At 40.9% G+C, this 20,488-nt stretch overlaps 1 protein-coding gene across 4 annotated transcripts; it reads left to right on the forward strand.

Annotated features, from left to right (window-relative positions):
• The first annotated feature begins 419 nt into the window (after positions 1 to 419).
• LOC115583649 (extended synaptotagmin-1-like) lies at positions 420 to 19,149 on the forward strand. Of its 4 annotated transcripts, none has more exons than XM_030420737.1 (52): positions 420 to 1,220; positions 2,506 to 2,547; positions 3,554 to 3,688; positions 3,789 to 3,862; positions 3,963 to 4,035; positions 4,211 to 4,300; positions 4,467 to 4,522; positions 4,704 to 4,824; positions 4,924 to 5,100; positions 5,307 to 5,389; positions 5,611 to 5,659; positions 5,754 to 5,843; positions 5,965 to 6,060; positions 6,583 to 6,654; positions 6,744 to 6,830; positions 6,939 to 7,088; positions 7,295 to 7,408; positions 7,513 to 7,689; positions 7,780 to 7,865; positions 7,954 to 8,002; positions 8,474 to 8,563; positions 8,651 to 8,746; positions 8,851 to 8,922; positions 9,022 to 9,108; positions 9,225 to 9,371; positions 9,755 to 9,861; positions 9,944 to 10,121; positions 10,212 to 10,388; positions 10,495 to 10,577; positions 10,788 to 10,836; positions 10,924 to 11,013; positions 11,153 to 11,248; positions 11,639 to 11,710; positions 12,148 to 12,234; positions 12,337 to 12,483; positions 12,565 to 12,701; positions 13,062 to 13,194; positions 13,280 to 13,350; positions 13,485 to 13,623; positions 14,490 to 14,660; positions 14,761 to 14,843; positions 15,147 to 15,195; positions 15,317 to 15,406; positions 15,549 to 15,644; positions 15,735 to 15,806; positions 15,897 to 15,983; positions 16,113 to 16,259; positions 16,374 to 16,522; positions 17,410 to 17,541; positions 17,654 to 17,756; positions 17,909 to 17,958; positions 18,363 to 19,149. In XM_030420737.1, exons 1-52 carry the CDS (start codon positions 849 to 851, stop codon positions 18,388 to 18,390), a joined length of 5,508 nt encoding a protein of 1,835 aa, XP_030276597.1. In that variant the 5' UTR covers positions 420 to 848; the 3' UTR covers positions 18,391 to 19,149. The 4 variants fall into 4 exon arrangements, with proteins under 4 accessions (XP_030276597.1, XP_030276598.1, XP_030276596.1 ...); XM_030420738.1 differs by having other exon boundaries at positions 13,283 to 13,350; XM_030420736.1 differs by having other exon boundaries at positions 421 to 1,220; positions 13,283 to 13,350; positions 13,482 to 13,623.
• Positions 19,150 to 20,488: the final 1,339 nt, after the last annotated feature.

Below are 20,488 nucleotides of genomic sequence, written 5' to 3' on the forward strand. Positions count from 1 at the left end.
TTGGGGTTGTACTGGGGAGATTTTAACACAAAAGTGAATAATTTTCATCCAACACAAGACAGTTCTTATCTTAAGTCAGCACAGTTACTGAAAACTATATAAACAAACTCTTTATTTCAATTACTGAATAAACAAACTTTACCCTGCCACCTTTCTAGCCTAAAACAGTGTTTCCTCTGAGAACAGCTTGTTTATTCAGTCATGATAAAAAATAAACAATTCTGAGTTTGTATTACTACCTCATTAATATTGTAAATATTACAATTGTGAATTTGAGTTTCTTCTCCAAAACTACATAGTGCCCCTTTAAAATTAAGCCGTTATAGAGGTACAGTCGCGTTTCTAACAGACAATAAAAGTGACATTTGAGAGTCACGCAGTGCCGTAGAGGTCGTTAGTTTTCGACAACGTAATGCTGCAGTAATTACGGTAACTGCTTACAATTTTGATGACAGTCGTGTCGCAGCAGCAACGAAACAGTCAAAGATGCGTTTTTTTGTTTTGTTTTTTTGCTGCGGTCAGTGGGCGTGTTTTCATCCACATAACGGGACACGTTGAGGAGCAGAAGTTGTCGTCAGCCACTTCTTCCAGTGATTCACCAAAACGGCTCCGACTCAGCTGCAGCAACGAGGTTTAAGTGCCCGTGAAGAAGATGCGACGCGGACCGCCGGAGAACTAGCTAACGTTAAGTGACGAGCAACGGCAACGCAACGTCTGGTCAAACGTTCGCTAGCTGAAATGACACATTAGAGTCACCGCTTGCTCATTTCAAACTTTTTTTAAACTGAAGATTTCAACCAAACGGTAACGTTTCTGCGAATGCGCCTCGGTTTAGAGGAGATACCACCATGCAAAGCGACAAAAAATCCGAGCCCAGTGAGGCCAAGGGCACCGAGTGTCCGAGCGCTGGCGACGCCGAGAAGAAGGCGCTGAGAACGGTGGAGGCAGAGGCAGAAGCTCCCCAGCCCAAGGGGATCAGTGCCGTCGCGGTGCTGTGGACGTTTGGGAAATGTCTGGGAGCATTGCTGCCCGTCTACCTGGCCGGTTATTACCGTGTCAGCACCAGTTTGTTGGTGTGCGGGATGATGGTCTACACCGGATGGAAACATGCCCGAGAAGCCAAGGAGGCACGTCTGAGGTCAGCCATCCAGTTTCTCAACAACGAGGAGGAGTACACATCCAGGAGTGTGTCCAAAATCAAGCGAGAGCTTCCTGCATGGGTGAGAAACGATCCTACCACGGTTAGCGTGTGTCTCCTACCTTCAAAACACCTCTCACCAGCTCCCCACTATCGTCCCTGAACCCCCAATGACCTAAAATAACCCCAAGATACGTATCTTAAGGCTAGGCAGAACCTATAGTAGCTGTAAGCAGTGAACTCTAAAACCATTATATCACTAGCATTCACGTTTGTTTCCAGTAAACCAGCCCAGTCATAACCTCTTTATAGACAATGTGGCACCACCACAGTCTTTTATAATGTGGATTTCTTCTTTGAAGTCCTGGAAATCTGGTCTGTGGGCTGGTAAAACGTATTACTAACTTAATTAATATTACGCCTCTATCCGAAAAGATTTATGGAAATGTTCCCATAATTCATTTCGTCTTATGCAACAAGAATCAGGCACTGTTCTCCCACTCACGGTCCTTTTTCCCCTCTTTTATAGTTACTTTTTTTCCAAACATGCGTGCAACCAGGTGTGTTGAAGTCCCTTCCTGTTTCATGCAGATCATTATTTCTGCTAAGGCAGTTGCCAAATGTGCTCTGTGCGTGTAAGAATGTCAAGACCAAACTTGTCCGAAAGCATTATGGGGAAATTCAGTGTGGACTGCAGCAACTACACCAACAGCACCTAAACCCTTTAGCCCTCTGTGCAGTTTTAACTAAGGTGGTGGCTAAAAAAAGTATACTGAGCATAATAGTCACATAATAGTTCAAATCATAGATTTGCGTGCCACACATCCTGAGAGTAAAAAGCACCCAAAATGGAAATGCTGAAACCCACATGGGGCTGTTTTGACTCAGAACGTCTAGCCACACCCTGTTCCTGTGGATACTTTTTTTTCAGCTAGTGATTTCAGTAATTGCTTTCATAACCACATGGCATGCACACTCCACATTAAAGTATTAGAAAATGGCATTACTATGGTTCCCTCCAGTGCTGCTGTCAAGTATGCATAACAAATTACATGTAGGAGATAATCCCAAGAATTGTTAATCGAGAGGACATTTCAAGCACTCATTTTGTAAAAGTATTATCACATGTGACCCTAATGTAAATGTATAGAATGTAATAGCCAGGTGATCAAATCAGAGATCACTTTTAATTATTATCTGCTTCTCTCTTTGCTCAGTATAAATCCCAGAGTGTAAAGCCCCGGGGCGATATCAACAGTGATATTGATGACATTCCCAGACCCGAATCATTTCCCTTTCCTGTGTTGTGTTTACCAAGCTCTGTGCACAATTCAAGCATGTACCCTCATTGTTTTTCTGTTCTTCAGGTCAACTTTCCAGATGTTGAGAAGGTTGAGTGGCTGAATAAGGTAAAATGTTAGTTGTTTGCTTTTTCACTTCACCTTTCCACCATGTGACTTTAAACAAAAGATGTTAGTTTTTCCTCCTTTGTTAAGCCGACAGCAAACACACACGTCTGTCTGTTCAGTCGCCCAGCTGTTGTGCTGATTGACACCGAGGACAGTCTGCTACGTTAATAGCTGGTGCTAGCTGATAGATGGTAGCACTGCTGCTGTTGCTGCCATGCTCTAGAAGGAGCCACACCCCCATTAATGTAGCCACTTTGTCTGTACTGCAGAGAGCAGGCCCAGTGCCAGGCAACCCACTCAACATTTCCATCTCATTGCTGGAGAGCTCACAGGAAGGAGGAGGAGCTGGCCATTCCCCCCAAACTAAATAAAACTGCAGCCATTGTCCCCCCGCCCCCTTTGCCCTTTTTGCCAAGAGAAACTAGACGCTGTTAATATAAGCATGCTGAAATAAAAGTATTCATGCTAACAAGACCACGAGATCTAAGTGCCAGGGAGCCAGACAAAGCAGAGGTTTGAGATTGGTAACTGGAGGGGGAGGTCAGCAGATTCCCTCGTTGTTCATCGTTCACAGGGGCAGGCTGCCGATGACTCACTCTTCACTTATGCCAGACTGTAAACCAACTGTGGTTTACTCTTTTTTACAAGCACACAAGCAAACAGTGCCTCTGCTTTTGACTCTTTCCTTTAAGGAATAAAGACTTCATATGTTAATGTAGCAGTATTACTATTTTGTAAAAACGGCACACAGAGCACAGGATTTATCGTGCTACAGTATAAATAAGCAGCCAAAGTCGATGACTAACAGCTGAGGCTACAGCTGTCTCTGTCATTCTTAAGTTATTGCTTATGGAAGCCGAGGCATTTGACAGATCGTTTGGTGTTATGTGACTTAAAAGACAAGTTTACTCAAAGAAGTAGTCTCTGGTTGCAGGGATGTATGTTGTGTATTATGCGTCTAACTAATAAAAGCAGCTGATAACCATGTTGTTGCTGGCCTGTCTAGGTGCTGCAGCAGGTGTGGCCCTTTGTTGGCCAGTACCTCGAGAAGCTGCTTGTGGAAACCATTGCTCCATCTATCAGAGCTTCAAGCAACCACCTCCAGACCCTCAGCTTCACAAAAGTGGACATGGGAACCAAGGTGATGCCATTGATAGCTACAGTATGACACTGCTGCAACGATTCACAAGTGATGCATGTCGTTTATATTGTGAAAACAAATGTGCTTCTGTTTGCTCCAGGCCATGAAGGTCGTAGGGATCAAGGCACACACAGAGAACGACAAAGGACAAGTCTTGCTAGATCTGTATATTAGGTGAATGTTTATCCATTGCTCTTTGAGTCACCGTCACCTCTGTGTTACAGCTTCTAAAAGGCAGGTTTGTTGGTAACATTCATGCATCTTGTATCCTCAGCTATGTTGGAAATGTAGAGATCAACGTTGAGGTGAAGAGATACTTCTGTAAAGCTGGAGTCAAAGGAATACAGGTCTGTCTACTTTTCAAATTTCAAAGTGTTATCTGTCTGAATTAAAGATTGATATGGCATAGATACAAAGATGTTGCCTTTCTAAAGGAAGAACTGAGACATTCAGACAATCTGCCATTCTGTAAGCATTTATCCATGGTTTTCACAAACATCCTTTCTGTACTTCTGTCTTTAGCTACATGGGATGATGCGGGTGATTCTGGAGCCTCTGATCGGAGATGTGCCCATAGTGGGTGCGGTCAGCATGTTTTTCATCCAGCGGCCTGTACGTATATCTAAATTCACCTCTACTTGTCCCCTCATCCCCCATTTGTGCGACTATCAAGTTTCTTGTTATAGCCTTGTTTGCTTTTCATGCTATTGATTTCTCATGGATCAATCCTGACTGATTTGCTACATACAGCGCATTCCTTTGTCTTATCACTTCCCAGAGACTAGACATCAATTGGACTGGACTGACTAATTTGTTGGACATCCCTGGACTGAAGTGAGTCAGTGCTGAAATACCCTTGTATTAGCTACAAAATTAAAATGAACATAAACTCACAATACTTTATTATAGTGTGGGTTTTTATACGGATTCATACAGTTTAATATACAGTGAATAGTAAATGACAGGTAACTCTGCAGTATACTGTAATTAAAATGCCATTTCTCTTTTGTCTCAGTGTCATGTCTGACAGCATGATTATGGATGCCATTGCCTCCTTCCTGGTGCTGCCCAACCGCCTGGTTGTCCCCCTGGTTCAAGGGCTGCATGTGGCCAAGCTACGCTCTCCTTTGCCCAGGGTAAAGCCTGAATATGGATACACATAGACGGCGACTGTGATATAATTTGACATAGTTAGCAACAGTATATTAGATCTGTGTCCCACTTTCCTTTCTCAGGGAGTGGTACGCATCCACCTACTGGAGGCACAGAAGCTAGCAGCCAAGGACAACTACGTGAAAGGGGTCATGGCTGGCTTGTCTGACCCCTATGCCATATTGAGAGTTGGCCCTCAGACGTTCACCTCCAAGCACATTGACAACACAGACTCACCCAAGTGGGAAGAGTTATATGAGGTACGAAGAAGTGTTTAATGGTGCAGGTGGTACAGGTGTTGGACGTCTCAATCATGTGTCATTTCACTTTGTTCTGTATCTGAGAGATTGGACTGTTTACAGTGCTGTGAATGTTCATGTCAGTCATGATCACATGAGGCCACAGCCAGCTTCCATACAAATCCCGCTGTCAGTCTTCATGTCCTTGTGTGTGTCCGGTACATCAGGTCATAGTCCATGAAGTGCCTGGTCAAGAGTTGGAGGTGGAGGTTTATGACAAAGACCCAGACCAGGATGATTTCCTGGGCAGGTACATATGCATTTTCATGTCTCTTGTGTGCCTATGTTGAATCTTGCATTGTCACCTTTCATCTGTCAACTTTCATGACCAGTCTGAAAAAGTACTTTTTCAGTACCCTTTTAAAGCATATAAACTCTTATTCTTAAAGTTTCAGTATGTGTTTTCAATGCTATGAACCTTTTATTTCCTACATTTGCTATTTTTATTTATTTCTGTTTTCCTCCATATAGGACCAAACTGGATTTGGGCATTGTGAAGAAGTCCATCGTTGTCAATGATGTAAGTATAAACTTGTTATCATCTCAGATGCAGTTTGTATAAGCAATGTTTTGATCTTTGGCCTGTAAATGTGTGTCTGTGGCTGTCTCCACAGTGGTTCACTTTGAAAGACACTCAGTCAGGACGGGTTCATTTCAGACTTGAGTGGTTGTCCTTGCTGCCCAGCACTGATCGACTAGAAGAGGTTTGGATTTCCACTGATGCAGTACCCCTGCATTATTAAAGAATATAATTGATGTGTGTATGGCATTCATCTGTGTGTCAAATAATAAATTAAAAGAAACCTTTTTGCAATTCTCCCCCAGGTCCTGAAGAGGAATGAAAGCATCACAAATAAGGCTGGTGATCCACCTTCTGCAGCCATCTTGGTTGTATATCTGGACAAGGCTGAGGCACTTCCTGTGAGTCAGATATCTCTACCCTCTGTGCCCATGTTCGTGCTCAGCTCAGTGCTGCTTCCTGTGTGTGTGGTTAAGCTGAGGCAGAGCTGTAACTGCCACCTGTCTGACATTCCTCAAACTTGTTGCCTTGGCCTCTAGCCCTGTGCACGCCATTGCAGTGTGAATGAATGTGGCTAACTTTATCCCAGGCTGGTAAACACACATTTCCTCCTGTTGTAATTTTTGCTGTCCTTGTCATACACAAATGGGAACAGTGGTGACAAAATCTTTGGAATGAAACTCAGTTTTGCGGTGTCTTTCAATGCAGATTTATACTTCCTGATTGTGCGATGTGGTATGGTACTTCCTTTCAGCTATTTGCCCTGTTGCTATGGTAGCATTGTACACACTATTATTCACATCAGCCTTGTGTTGTCAGAATGGTAGATAAGTCTATTTTTTGCTCTGCTCTTGGTTACAGAATGCCATTGGTCACATGCCTTACTGTGTAGTCATATTTGTCTGTAACTGTGTGTCTTTTAGATGAAGAAGGGAAATAAGGAGCCCAATCCCATGGTGCAGTTGTCTGTGCAGGACATCACTAGAGAGAGCAAGGTATATCTACTTGGAAAGTCCATTATGATACTGTAGATTGTGTTTCATTTATTTCTATTGATAAGCATCTGATTTTTTCTCGCTTTAAGACTTGCTACACGACTGTTAATCCAGAGTGGGAAGAAGCATTCACCTTCTTCATCCAGGATCCTCGCAAACAAGACATAGACATTCAGGTAGCAGCTCGAAAGATTAGCTACACCGCACTAAATGTGGTGTTTGGTATTTTGAAAACGAACGTGTTGTGGTTTTAATTTGGCTTTACTTTATGTTGATTAAACCAGGTGAAGGACGCTGACCGTGTGCAGACATTGGGCAGTCTGTCCATCCCTCTGTCCCGTCTGCTGTCCAACTCTAATCTTTCTCTGGACCAGTGGTTCCAGTTGGACAACTCTGGAGATGCAAGCCGCATCTATATCAACACAGTTCTCAGGGTAATGGCAGACCCATTCACTACATAGACTGATCGGTAACTGATAATACCCTGGGAAAGTGAAAAAAAGAACAGTGTGGGACGTTATTTAGAATAATTTATCAGAACAAAACTTTTCTAGTGTATGATTGTGTCTCAACTGAACTTCTGGTATTTTAGTCACCTTTTCCCTTCTGGTTGTCTCTTCTCTTTTCTGTGATAAAATAGGTCCTGTGGTTAGATGAGGAACGTATTCCATCTGATGTGTCATCTAATCTGGAGGCTGGACTGTCCAAACAGCTGCCCCAGCACTCATCCCCTCATCCTAGCTTCGCCACAGAGGTAATGGAGGACAGTACAATCATGACTCTGACTTACAGCTGTGTTTCTGTTTTAAAGGGAAATTGCACATGCTTTTTCAAATGTGTATGTGTTTTTTTATTCAGGGGCTGCTTAGAATTCACCTAATGGAAGGGCAGAATCTTGTGCCCAAAGATAACTTGATGGGGGGCATGGTCAAAGGCAAGAGTGACCCCTATGTCAAGATCAACATCGGGGGCGAAACATTCACAAGTCAGGTTATCAGGAGTAATCTCAACCCCACATGGAATGAAATGTATGAGGTAAATAGCATTAGCTTATTTTAAAAATGTGACAGTTATTGTTGGTGAGAGAGAGTCCTTTGACATTTTGTGACTTTGTTCACCCCGCAGGTGATTCTTACCCAGCTGCCTGGCCAAGAGCTGCATGTGGAGGTGTTTGATAAAGACATGGACATGAAGGATGATTTCATGGGCAGGTACAGTAGCTATAAATTATTCAGTTATCAGATAAGATGAATGGATTTATTAAAGATGTATACTAATTTCCGTTATCCTGACATGCAGGCTCAAGATCAGTCTGAAAGACATCATCGATTCTCAGTACACTGATCAGGTGGGATCTTCCTTACCAAACTCATAGTTGCATATTTGGCTCCAATAGATCAAAATAAGACACAAAGTCAACATGACAGCCTGCCATACCTTACGTATAACTCATGTGGGAGAAAAGGTCTCCAACACACTTTGATAAGACACTTAACTCTCAGCAAATACATCTGTAACATATGTTTTGATATATAGTGATCACTCACCAGTTATGGTTCTTGTGTATTGCTTCAGAAAATCTCATTGTTGTTTATTTAATTCTGCTTGCCTTGTGGGACCATATATACTTGACAAGGCCTTACTTCAGTTTAAGAGAATCATTTGGTGTGTTATCAGCAACAAATACAGTTTATAGTTTAACAGCATCAAAGAATCACTTTTATTGAGAGAACTGTTTGTGTACTCTAACCCTGGTAATTGCCTTGTTGGGACAAAACCTAGTACTTCCTGTGTTAAATGACTCATCTTCTTATCTCAGTGGTACACTCTCAGCGATGTGAAGTCTGGCCGAGTTCACCTGGGAATGGAATGGGTTCCAACAGCCTCCGAGTCAGACAGATTGGATCAGGTCAATATTCATAGATAATTCGAGGATTAAAGGACCCTTGCTCTTTAATTTGATCCATACTCAATCGTCATCCTTCTGTGTCTTCAGGTTCTTCAGTTCTATTCCAGACAGTCCTACCAAAACAAAGCGGTGCCCTCAGCAGGCCTACTGTTTGTCTTCATTGAGCAAGCGGATGGCTTACCAGTGGGTCATTTATTACTGATGTTTATAATGATGCGAGGAGACGCTGTTATTGATTATGATACATATGCTTTTATTTTTATTATTGCCCGTTTCTCTTTCTACAGGTTAAGAAGAGTGGCAAGGAGCCAAAAGTGGGAGCAGAGATTACTCTTGGAGAGATGTCCCGCAAAACTACAGTGAGACCACACACTTCATTCCATTTGGAATTGATTGGTTTGTTATAAGATTGACACAGTGTCTGTTAGTAATATTGACTGACTCTGATATCTCTAAAGGTGTGTGATCGGACCACCTCACCTCAGTGGAATGAGGCATTCTGCTTCCCAGTTCAAGACCCCAGAGAAGATATTCTTGTTGTTAAGGTATGTTGGCTTCAGTTCATAGGAATGTATAGTGAAGTGAAACAGATGTTAGTCATGCATGTGCAAACAGTGAGATCTCTGATATATGAATACTCCTATGATTATGTTTTCTCCAGCTCTCCCACACCTGGACCCTGCCCATTGGCTCACTGGTTGTTCCTATCAGAGAGCTACTGTCTGAACAGGAGCTGGTCCTGGACCAGTGGTTCCATCTGGATGGAGCCTCACCTGAGAGTCAGGTTCTTCTGAGAGCTGAACTCAAGGTGGGAGAACTCATTTTCTCTATTTGTCTCATTCTAAATGCTTTATGTATGTACTTCAAGTTTCTTTTTCTTTGTTCCTTTAACTCTTTTACTATATGGATGTATTTATCTTTCTTCTAATTGTGTTTAACTGTAAGTCACTGTAATATCACTACATTTCATTTAATCTGTATAGCCATGTGTAATATTTTTCTCCGTGTCTTTCTAATCTGTTTGTCTCAGTCTCTCTATCTTGTACTCAGTTTGCCCCATCTTTAATTTTTAGAGGCATTCAAGGCAGATCTTTAATTTTCACTTGTTCTACCGATATGGATATCAACAATCAGCACAACTACAAAGTTGATTAACAAAATGAAATGATGATACTTTCAACTTGGCTGCAGACGCTGATTTCAAGTAAATGTCCCGGTGCCACTGCTAAAGCTAAGGCCACTTCAGTGTCAGACCCTTCTCCTGCTCAGCAAAAACCAGAGACAGACACAGTGCTGAGGTGAGAAAGTTAATAAAAAAACAACAACTTTTTTTACTTTTCATTTGTCCATTGTCTTATTGCTTACTCTTTGTGGTTTTAGGTCAAGTTCAGTGGACGCCCCTCCCGTGGAGACTATTACCTCTTCAGTAACCTTACCTGAAGATGCTGACATAAAAGAAACAGCAGCTGAAGTGATTGAAGAGAAAGTGGAAGAATTGCCAAGCCCAGCCATAGCACAACCTCCTCACACTTCCCCAGACCTCAGCTTTGCCAGTGAGGTAAGATCACAAAGTAGTGATCTACTGTAGAAGATAACAATCATATTTTATCACATTTAATAAAGAAAACCTTTTATCTCCTTCCTGTAGGGGTTGCTGAGAATCATCCTGTTGGAGGCAGAGAGTCTGGTTGCCAAAGATAATAAGATGGGCGGTATGGTGAAGGGCAAGAGTGACCCCTATGCCAAGATCAATGTTGGAGAGACTGCATTTAGGAGTAATGTGGTCAAGGAGAATCTTAACCCAGTCTGGAATGAGATGTATGAGGTGTGTATTAAGGACTGTACAAGTTGATCTGCTCCTAAGTATAATTTCAACCAAAGATGACAGTGATAATATTTTTATGTTTACCACCTCATTTATGTTCCCTCAGGTGGTACTGAGGCCTCAATCAGGACAGGAGGTGAATGTAGAGCTGTTTGACAAAGACATGGATAAAGATGACTTCCTGGGCAGGTGAGAGGCTACTGTGGAAGTTTCTAGGTTGATTTTTATTCCACTAACATTACTTGTAAGCAAGGTTTTTGACAGTATAAAAAATATTTCTCATTTAGATTTAGTGATTAAGAAGATTTTAATGCTTAGGCTTAACTTTTTTAGGCCATGTGTCATGTGTTTACATGTTCTACTGTGTAAAAAGTGCAAAATCTTCATCCTTATGAGCAGATTCAATATCAGTGTGGCAGACATCATCCGCTCCCAGTACTCTGACCAGGTCAGTATTGCAATCCTTATTCCATCTTAGTCATTGCTGCCGTGTAATTATAGGCTTTGATTTTATTAAATGTGTGTCTCTGTTCAGTGGTACACCCTAAATGACGTGAAGTCTGGAAGTGTCCGCCTAATACTGGAGTGGGTACCAGCAGTATCCCATAATGCCACCCTGGACCAAGTTAGTGCAATCTATTATCATTTGTTTATGTTTCCTCTCTTATTCATGGATATGTTTATAGATGATCTCCTGCCTAGCTCCCTGTGAACAGCAGTGCTGAGTCACTGTGATGTATTTTTCATTTGATTCTCCGCTGCAGGTGATGCAGCTGCAGTCTCTCCAGTCTTACCACAACAAGGCTGTTCCCTCTGCAGCCCTGCTCTTTGTGTATGTGGATAGAGCACACTCATTGCCTGTAAGTCCCCTGTAATTTTATTACAGTGAAATATACTTAAATGTTAGGGTCACATCACAGTGCTGTCTCAGGGTTATAGATAGACGTCAGTTTGGAAAGCACATATTACTAAACAGGTCTTCTACTGGCATTAAGTGGGAGACTCCTTCTGTTGCTTAAGATATTGTTTTTGCTCTGGACTGAAATAAATGAAGACTTGAAGACTTAGAGAAAAAGTGTTGCTGCTTGCTGAACAACAATCACTGTTTTGGATTATAGAATGCAAGTCAGTTTGCTTTTTCTTCTTTTTAGAAAGGGGAGTTGGATCTCGACCTAATGTTGTCCTAATTACAGAGACTGAATTCAAACTATTCACATAATGTCATGTGCTATTTGTTTTTCTGTGTCCAGTTTAAGAAAAGTGGAAAGGAGCCCAAGGCTGGGGCTGAGCTTGTTTTTGGTAACACAGCCTACAAAACAAAGGTGAGACTGATGATAAAAACATCAAACAAACACACACACTTTGACTATGTCAGCCTGGACTGCAGCTAAACTAAGAAAACTGCATGTTTTCATCATATCGTATTGTTTAATGTACTATTTTTTGATTAGTCAGTTAATCATTTAGTGAAAAACATGTCATCATAAAGTCCCTATCATCCATATAACCAATCCCATAAACCAGATGAGTGTGCTAGTAAATGCTTCAGAATTTTATGGAATAAATATCTAAAAGCTGCTGCGTTTAGAATTTGAAATAGTTAAACTTTGGTGCCCCCTACTGGTGGTACCAAAGAAGACACATGGCTCGACAGCAATGCATGTCAATACCTTTATTGTGCTGTTAAAATACAAGCTGAATCTTTATCAGTGACTATAAATCCTCTACCAACTTACCCCTCCTCTTTTTCTAACTCAAGGTATGTGATCGCTCCAGATCACCTCAGTGGAATGAGGCCTTCTACTTCCTGGTTCGCGACCCCAATGAGGAGATGCTCATCATGAAGGTGAGACTACTATGCTCTCATAGGAGTGTCTGAAGCCAGCAGCCAGTGTCAGGAACATCTCCAGCTCTGACTGACATTGATCATTTATTTTTATTGCTGTAGTTGTCAAGTGCCTGGGACCAGCCAATGGGATCTCTCGTTCTCCCTGTGAGAGAGCTGTTCTCTCAACCCCAGCTGGTCCTGGACCAGTGGATGCCTCTGGATGGAGCCTTATCTGAAAGTGAGATCCTACTGAGGGCTGAACTCAAGGCAAGAGACCACACACACACACAGGGGACTATTACCATTGTTTATATACTTTCTAACCAACTGGAAATGTGTTGTTGACAGATCCTGAGCTCAAGGATGACTGAAGCTCCACAGCCTTCTGTGACTGCCTTAAAGAACAAAGAGATGGTCATTCCCCCTGAACAGACATTCAGAGCAGCCATTGAGGACACAAAAAGCACAGAGCTGCCAACAGATGAGTGAGTGTTGTGTGCCCTGGTTTGTTAATACACACATCCAAGTTCTGCAGACTGTACCAAACCAAACCACCAAAACCATATTACATAGTGTAATTTAATTATAAAGAAAAGTAAGCCGTAAAAAAAAACACATTTTAAACATTTACATGGACTAGTAAACATTAGAAAAAAAACTAGTGCCTGTTGCTGAGAGCAGGAAGAGGAGAATGGAAGATACAAGCAAATATGCTCCTATAAAACGTTCTTTGAACTTTCATTTGTAGCCAAGTGAACAACATGAACAAGCTAATATTCTCCAATATTAGTTCCAGTCAGGGTTCTGGCTGTGGTGTGGTGTAACAGCAGTGTTTTTTTTTTCAGATTGGTTGCAGTATCCAGCCAGATTAAAAACTCTGAAGAAGCAAAGGCAGACGCTGAGGCCTTCACAGAAGATGCTGCTCCTGCTGAACCAGCTACAATTCACACTGCACCTGACACATTCCCTGATGCTGCAGTGAGTCCTTGCACACTGTAGTCAGTTGTTATTATGTTTAACCTTTCTGTTTTCACCCCTCAAAATTTAATTAAATTTTGCTCAGCAGGTGGACGAACCAACTGATCCAGCGAACTATCGCACACAGTCAGACTCGCGGCAAATTCAGACAGAGGGGTGAGTTCGCAAGATTGCAAATTTGTTTCGATTTTTTCTCCTTCTTTCTAGCTTCAGTGATACATAGATGGGAAGAATGGAAATACGTTTAACAATAAACCTGTTTAAATTTCTGCACTATTTTTGTACAGTAGTGGCTTAGGCAACCTTGCTCATGCCACAGTGAGTGGTTTTCCTGCGGATAACCTGAGGCCAGAGGAGGTTGCCGAAATCCCCAAAGTTGGCGAAGTTCTTCCACCACACACCACCCCCAGCCAGGTCTTTGGTAAAGAGGTGGGTTTAGTTTATGGGGCCAGTGTTTAATCAAAACTTGGTGTCTGATAATTGATCACATTAGCTGTTAATTAATTAATCATCAGTTCATGCCAATTACTCATTGTGCCCTCAGTCATTAGAGTGTGTATTGATACTGCTGGGTCTCAGCCTATCATGTGGGGTTTTCTGAGTAACCTCATTGCTTTTTCCAAACATTGTGAATTTGCCACTTCCTCTTGTCTTTAAATATCTTTAGTTCTGCATGGGAGATTTAAGTTTCCTCTGCTGTTTTGGTGGATCTGGTGCATTTTTCTGGACTTCTGCTTGGGAACCTGTGTCATGCCAACTAAAATCAAAAGAGGGATTTCGGAACAGGAGGTTCAAAATTAGAACATACGCCAGCTATTGTATCATTTATACAGTATGTAGACGGGTGGTTTGAGGAAGGGGGTTTTACTAGTGAGAAGACAAGAAAACAAGCTTTCTTAAACCAAATTTGTAAATACAAATTATTTGTAAATATATTATCTATTATAAAAATCGACTGCAGTTGTATAATGTGTTGCTAGAGGAAGTAGAATGTCAACATTCTCATACTACTCATTCATTTAGTGCTGATGAATTGGTAAAATGAATGAGATAGTAAACACCCAAATAGTCTTGTGTTTAATTATTTTGGGAGATTCTTATGAAATGATGATTTTCCTTTTTTGCAGTGTTCCATCATATTGTTTTCAGCTGTTGTGTGGAGAGCACACAAGTCTGATAATCTAAGTCGCTCTGAAATACACGAAGTAGCTCCACATTTCCAAGCTACATACAGTATGTTCAGTGCTCTGTGACTTTCTGTATGTATTTTAACACCTACAGTGTTCATCCTGCAGGGGCTGCTGAGGATTCACCTGCTGGAGGCTCAGAATCTGGTGGCCAAGGATAATATTATGATGATGAAGGGCAAGAGTGACCCTTATGTCAAAATCAACATAGGGGCAGTTGCTTTCAAAAGTCATGTTATCAAGGAGAATCTCAACCCAACATGGAATGAAATGTATGAGGTATGAAGCATTCACTCAGATACATAGATACCATACACTGTCTTGACTTCACTGCATGTGCAGCATTGTGTACAAATATTTATTTCCTGTTTTTTAACAGGTGGTTTTGTGTGGGAACAGCGTCCAGGAGATCAAGTTTGAAGCATTTGATAAGGATTTAGACTCTGATGACTTCCTTGGCAGGTGTGTATGTCATGTGTACTTAGCAATATTGTTTAATCAGTAACTTATATTGGCACGCAAGGTAAAAAGTGTACAAACAGTCCCTTTGTACACTTGTCTGCTCTGTAAGAATTGTAACAGAGAGAGAGAGAGAGAGAGGGGGAGACACCTGCAACTCTAAATGATTTATTCTGAAATGAACCAATGCATAAAAAAGTTAATAAATCCTCATGTTTTGATGTTTGACTTTAAGTGGCGGGCATTATCACAGGTAGAGTTAAAACAACTGACTTGTTAAACTTTTGCCTGTTTTCATGCTCACAGATTCAGTGTTAAGCTAAACGAGGTCATCAGATCACAGTACACAGACCAGGTTAGTCAATAATTTATCATTTGCATCGTGCCATGTGATTTCTTATCTCTGTTCTTTATCATTTTCTTGTACTAAGGGTGTTGCCCTGCTTCTTCTTCAACCCACTTTATCTCTGTTGCAGTGGTACACTCTGAATGATGTGAAGTCCGGGCGGGTTCACTTGGTACTGGAATGGGTTCCTACAGTGTCGCATTCAGACACACTTGACCAGGTCAGTCCTTACTTAAGTTTACGGCCCACTAGCTTTAACCACATTCTTTAAACACGTGACTGTTGAAGTGTTCATTCCAACATGCACATTATTATATTTCAACATAATAATCAGGCCTAACTGGCTGTTCTCCATGTTTCAGGTGCTGCAGCTTCAGTCTCTCCAGTCTTATCAGAACAAAGCTGTGCCCGCTGCTGCTTTGCTCTTTGTCCATATTGAGAGAGCACATTCATTACCTGTAAGTCACCTGCAGTTTATTCACATATGGTGAAAAAGTTAAAAAATGGATTCTTCAAATAATTAAACTTGCCTATCATTTCCTTGATAGTTAAAGAAGAGTGGAAAGGAACCCAAAGCAGGAGCTGAGCTTGTTCTGGGTGAAACAACTTACAAAACCAAGGTGAGACTCTTGATGCTGTACAGTCAGTCTGATAGATGAATGATTACTGTAATAACTCTATCTTATCTTTTCATCATCATCTCTCTGAAGCTGTTTGAACGCACCTCCAATCCTCAGTGGAATGAGTCTTTCTACTTCCTGGTTCATGACCCCAAACATCAAATGCTTGTCATCAAGGCAAGACATTTATTTATAATCATTGTGTCTGAAGGATCTGTCTGTCACATGTAAAAGTATATATAACATATAACAGCAGTATTATTAAAGTGGATTATTCATTCTTTCTCTGTCTCTCATACATAACAGTTATCCGCTGGTTGGGACCAGCCAATGGGAGCTCTGGTGGTTACTGTCAAGGAACTGCTTGCAGAGCCACAGCTGGTCCTGGACCAGTGGTTCCATCTGGATGGAGCCTCACCCGAGAGTCAGCTCTTGCTGAGGGCTGAGCTCAAGGTGAGAAAGCAAACACATCTGCCCACACACAAACACACAGGTTGTTTAGTTTTCAAAAACAACATATCAATAATGATGCTTGCTTTTTTTCTATTCTGAATTTGTTTGCAAAAGATTCTAGAGTCCAAAATGGTGGATATGATCAGCTCAGGGACTCTGCCCTGTGCTGCCTCTGGCTGTGGATCCGGAAATGGGCAGGTGAAGTTGTCTCTTTCATATGCCTCCCAGGACAGACAGCTCATCGTCATCGTCCATGCATGCAGGTATGTTTCCTCAGATATTGTTTCAAACACCCTCAGTCAGACTGTGTTCACACCAATGATGTACTGTTGGCCTAATCATAGTTTCCTGAGGCTGAGTTAAGGAAAATCCTATTGTTTTTTCAATTCAAGCAGCATCTGCTGTATTACCAATTAACAAGTTTTTCCATGAGATGTTATTATGGCACAACTTAAACATAAGCTTTAGTTTTGAGAAGCTCACCATGCTGCAGCATCCAGCTTGGCCTAACCACAATCCGGAGGGCATTGTATAGAATTTCAAAAACCTCTTGTCTCATTTTCAGGAAATAAAAACACTCACAGTATAGTAAGACATGTCTGTGTACTGAATGGTCAGATTTTACATACTTGCTACACCCTCCTACTGCCGGTAAAGTCATTATATACTTATTATGTACTATATGATATATATACATAAAACTTGATAGAAACTTTGGTTTCTGGCTTTTAAAGTGCAACTGCGACAATTTACACTTACAGGTCTTGGGAAGTACTTCTGCATATGTGAAAATAGTTATATAAAGTCTTTTGTGGCTCCAGAACAAGCTGCATGTAATTTGATAAATTGCTCCAGTGATGTCACTCAGTGGGTAAGTTGGATTGTGGGTACTGTAGGCCCCAGATTTTAAAAAGCAGCTGTAAAATACACAAACATGTCAGTTTATAGTAGCACTGAAAGACCTGTTACCATACCCTAATAAGAAAAACATACAATTCGACGAGTGAGTACATTGTTGATGACAGCTCAAATTAGTACAAAAAGCACACTTTTCACATGGCAACCTGTTTACGCAGATTCATTATATTGCTCTAATATACCTTTTATTGTGTACAATTATTGAAGAAATGTCTTATTTTTTGGTATACAGAGGTCTGTTGTCTCAAAGTAAGGATGGCGTAGACAGCTATGTCTCCCTCATGCTGCTGCCAGACAAAAGTAAGGTCACCAAGAGGAAGACAGCAGTGAAAAAACGAGACCTCAACCCAGAATACAATGAGAGGTAATTAACAAACTGGCTAATTGTATTGTCTTTATATTCATGTGAATTAAAAAAAATCTCTTTAAATATTTGTTATTGTTCACATCTGATCATCTTTTGTCAATTCTTTAAGGTTTGAGTATGCTCTGCCTGCGGATGAAATTAAATTGAGAAGCCTCAGTGTATCAGTGAAGAATAACTCGGCCTCGTTCAGAAGCCGTGACGTCATCGGACAGGTCAGTCTGAGACTGTACTTTCACCTCCACCTCCAAATCTCAAATGACCTTAATTTCTCTTTCAAATGCTCTTTTAAATTCTTTCACTCTTAAGTGAATACATGCAGAAGCGCTGCTTATACACATATTAATAAGCCATTTATGTTCTTCAGGTGCTGATCGAGTTGGCTCAGCTTGACCTGATCTCTGGTGTCACAGAATGGTAAGCAGAGCACGTTGAACTTTCTCCAGCTTGTGTCAAAGTCGTACTCTACAAGGGATATTTAGTATCAAGTGCTCACTATGTGTGGAGTTTTTGGCTACAAAAACATCATAGTTTCCTGACTGACAGATAACAGGGGCTGTGATCAGCTTCGATTAATGTCATTTTGAAATATTTAACCATACGTTGAAAATTAATTTGCTCGGTTCAAACAGAGTTTGGGTACACTGTCGAGTAGATCATTGGTGAGGTTGAAGCAGTGTATTTAGCTTATTTTGAAGAAAGAGTTTTTATCACTATTACTTAACTGTGGACTTGTTTCCTTAATGATCTCCATTAATTAAGTCAAAACTGCTGATTTAATTAACTTTTAATGTAATTTTCCATCCCTCAATTAATTCCAGGTTCACTTTGAGAGAAGAGGCCGACTAATCGCTCTACTTGCTGATGTCATCGTTGGACAATGATGAAGATATCATCACTCGACATGGTGTTGTCCCACTGCTGCAGCTCACACTGATGCCTTCTCCTTTCCACCTCTGCATACAGTACCACTGTGTCAGCCTTACCTGCATCCATCCCAGCTCTTTGTGTATTACATATAGTATAGAATTGGACTGCACTGTATATCCACACACATCAATACTCTCACCAAAGATAAGGAGGCTGAAGTAGCTGAGTTGACAAAGATAACGTGCAAGTCTGACTGAAGGTCACTTTACTATATGAAGAGATTATGGTCATAAAATGGAATGGAGCAAGTGAAATGTGAACAGGCCTAGAAAGAATGAAGTCATGTTTTGTTGCTTTGTTTGCTTTTTTGATGTACGAATGTTTTAAATCCGAGATTATCCTGTTTGAAGTGCAGTTACCTTTTTAGACTGTAGATTTTTTTTTGTGTATTGTTCATGAATGCTAAGGCCATTTCAGTGTTGTTGGATCTGTTTTACGACAGGCTTACACCAGAGTTATTTTAGATTTCTCTGCACTTTTGCTATGTTTGTTTGTTTGCTTTTGAAGATCATTTTTATAAGATTTTTTTTCTACAAGACATCATGTATTTGTTACACATGTGTTACAAAAAAAATCATGGTATGTTTGATTTTGTGTATATTTGCCAAGCTTATGGGTCAGATCTGATACCGTTTGTTGGAAGGTGGCAAGAAAAATAAACAGATTTTGCACATCTCAGTTTTTGATTCTGGAAAACCATTTTTGTGTTATAAACAGATTTATGATTTTCTATTACATTGTTTAAATATATACATATTTTTCTTCTTTTCTCTTACATTTGACTTTTTCTTTTTAAAATAATTTGCAATTTAAATACAGTTAGGTCCATAAATATTTGGACAGAGACAAAGTTTTTCTAATTTTGGTTCTGTACACAATGAAAATTAAATGAAACAATTCAGATGCAGCTGAAGAGCAGACTTTCAGCTTTAATTCAGTGAGTTGAACAAAAAGATTGCATAAAATTGTGAGGAACTAAATCATTTTTTAAACACAATCCCTTCATTTCAGGGGCTCAAAAGTAATTGGACAAATTAAATAACTGAAAATTAAATGTTCATGTCTAATACTTGGTTGAAAACCCTTTGCTGGCAGGGACTGCATGAAGTCTTGAACTCATGGACATCACCAGACGCTGGGTTTCGCTTCTTTTTATGCTCTGCCAGGCCTTTACTGCAGCGGTTTTCAGTTGCTGTTTGTTTGTGAGCCTTCCTGTCTGAAGTTTAGTGTTTAACAAGTGAAAATGCATGCTCAATTGGGTTGACATCAGGTGACTGACTTGGCCATTCAAGAATATTCCACTACTTTCCTATAATAAATAATCCTGGGTTGCTTTGGCTGTATGTTTTGGGTCATTGTCCATCTGTATTATGAAACACCGCCCAATGAATTTGGCTGCATTTGGCTGGATGTGAGCAGACAGTATGTCTCTGAACACCTCAGAATTCATCCGGCTGCCTCTGTCCTGTGTCACATCATCAAAAAACACTAGTGACCCAGTGCCACTGGCAGCCATGCATGCCTGAGCCATCACACGGCCTCCGCCGTGTTTTACAGATGATGTGGTATGCTTTGGATCATGAGCTGTACCACACCTTCTCCATACTTTTTTTCTTGCCATCATTCTGGTAGAGGTTGATCTTGGTTTCATCTGTCCAAAGAAATTCTTCCAGAACTGTGCTGGCTTTTTTTAGATGTTTTTTTTTAACAAAGTCCAATCTAGCCTTTCTATTCTTGAGGCTTATGAGTGGTTTGCACCGTGCAGTGAACCCTCTGTATTTACTTTCATGCAGTCTTGTTTTTATGGTAGACTCGGACATTGATATGCGTACCTCCTGGACAGTGTTGTTCACTTGGTTGACTTTTGTGAAGGGGTGTCTCTTCACCATGGAAATGATTCTGCGATCATCCACCACTGTTGTCTTCCGTGGACGTCCAGGTCTTTTTGCGTTGCTGAGTTCACAAGTGCTTTCTTTCTTTCTCAGGATGTACCAAACTGTAGATTTTGCCATTCCTA

Source organism: Sparus aurata, chromosome 6, assembly GCF_900880675.1.
Source record: "Sparus aurata chromosome 6, fSpaAur1.1, whole genome shotgun sequence".
NCBI classification, from domain to species: Eukaryota; Metazoa; Chordata; class Actinopteri; order Spariformes; family Sparidae; genus Sparus; species Sparus aurata.

Bases quoted from the DNA above. Each gene is read 5' to 3' on its own strand.
- LOC115583649 (XM_030420735.1), top strand. From the start codon at position 849: ATGCAAAGCGACAAAAAATCCGAGCCCAGTGAGGCCAAGGGCACCGAG. The intron at 8,747-8,850 runs GTGGGTCATTTA...CTCTTTCTACAG, and splicing joins AGCAAGCGGATGGCTTACCA to GTTAAGAAGAGTGGCAAGGA. The intron at 15,807-15,896 runs GTGAGACTCTTG...ATCTCTCTGAAG, and splicing joins AAACAACTTACAAAACCAAG to CTGTTTGAACGCACCTCCAA.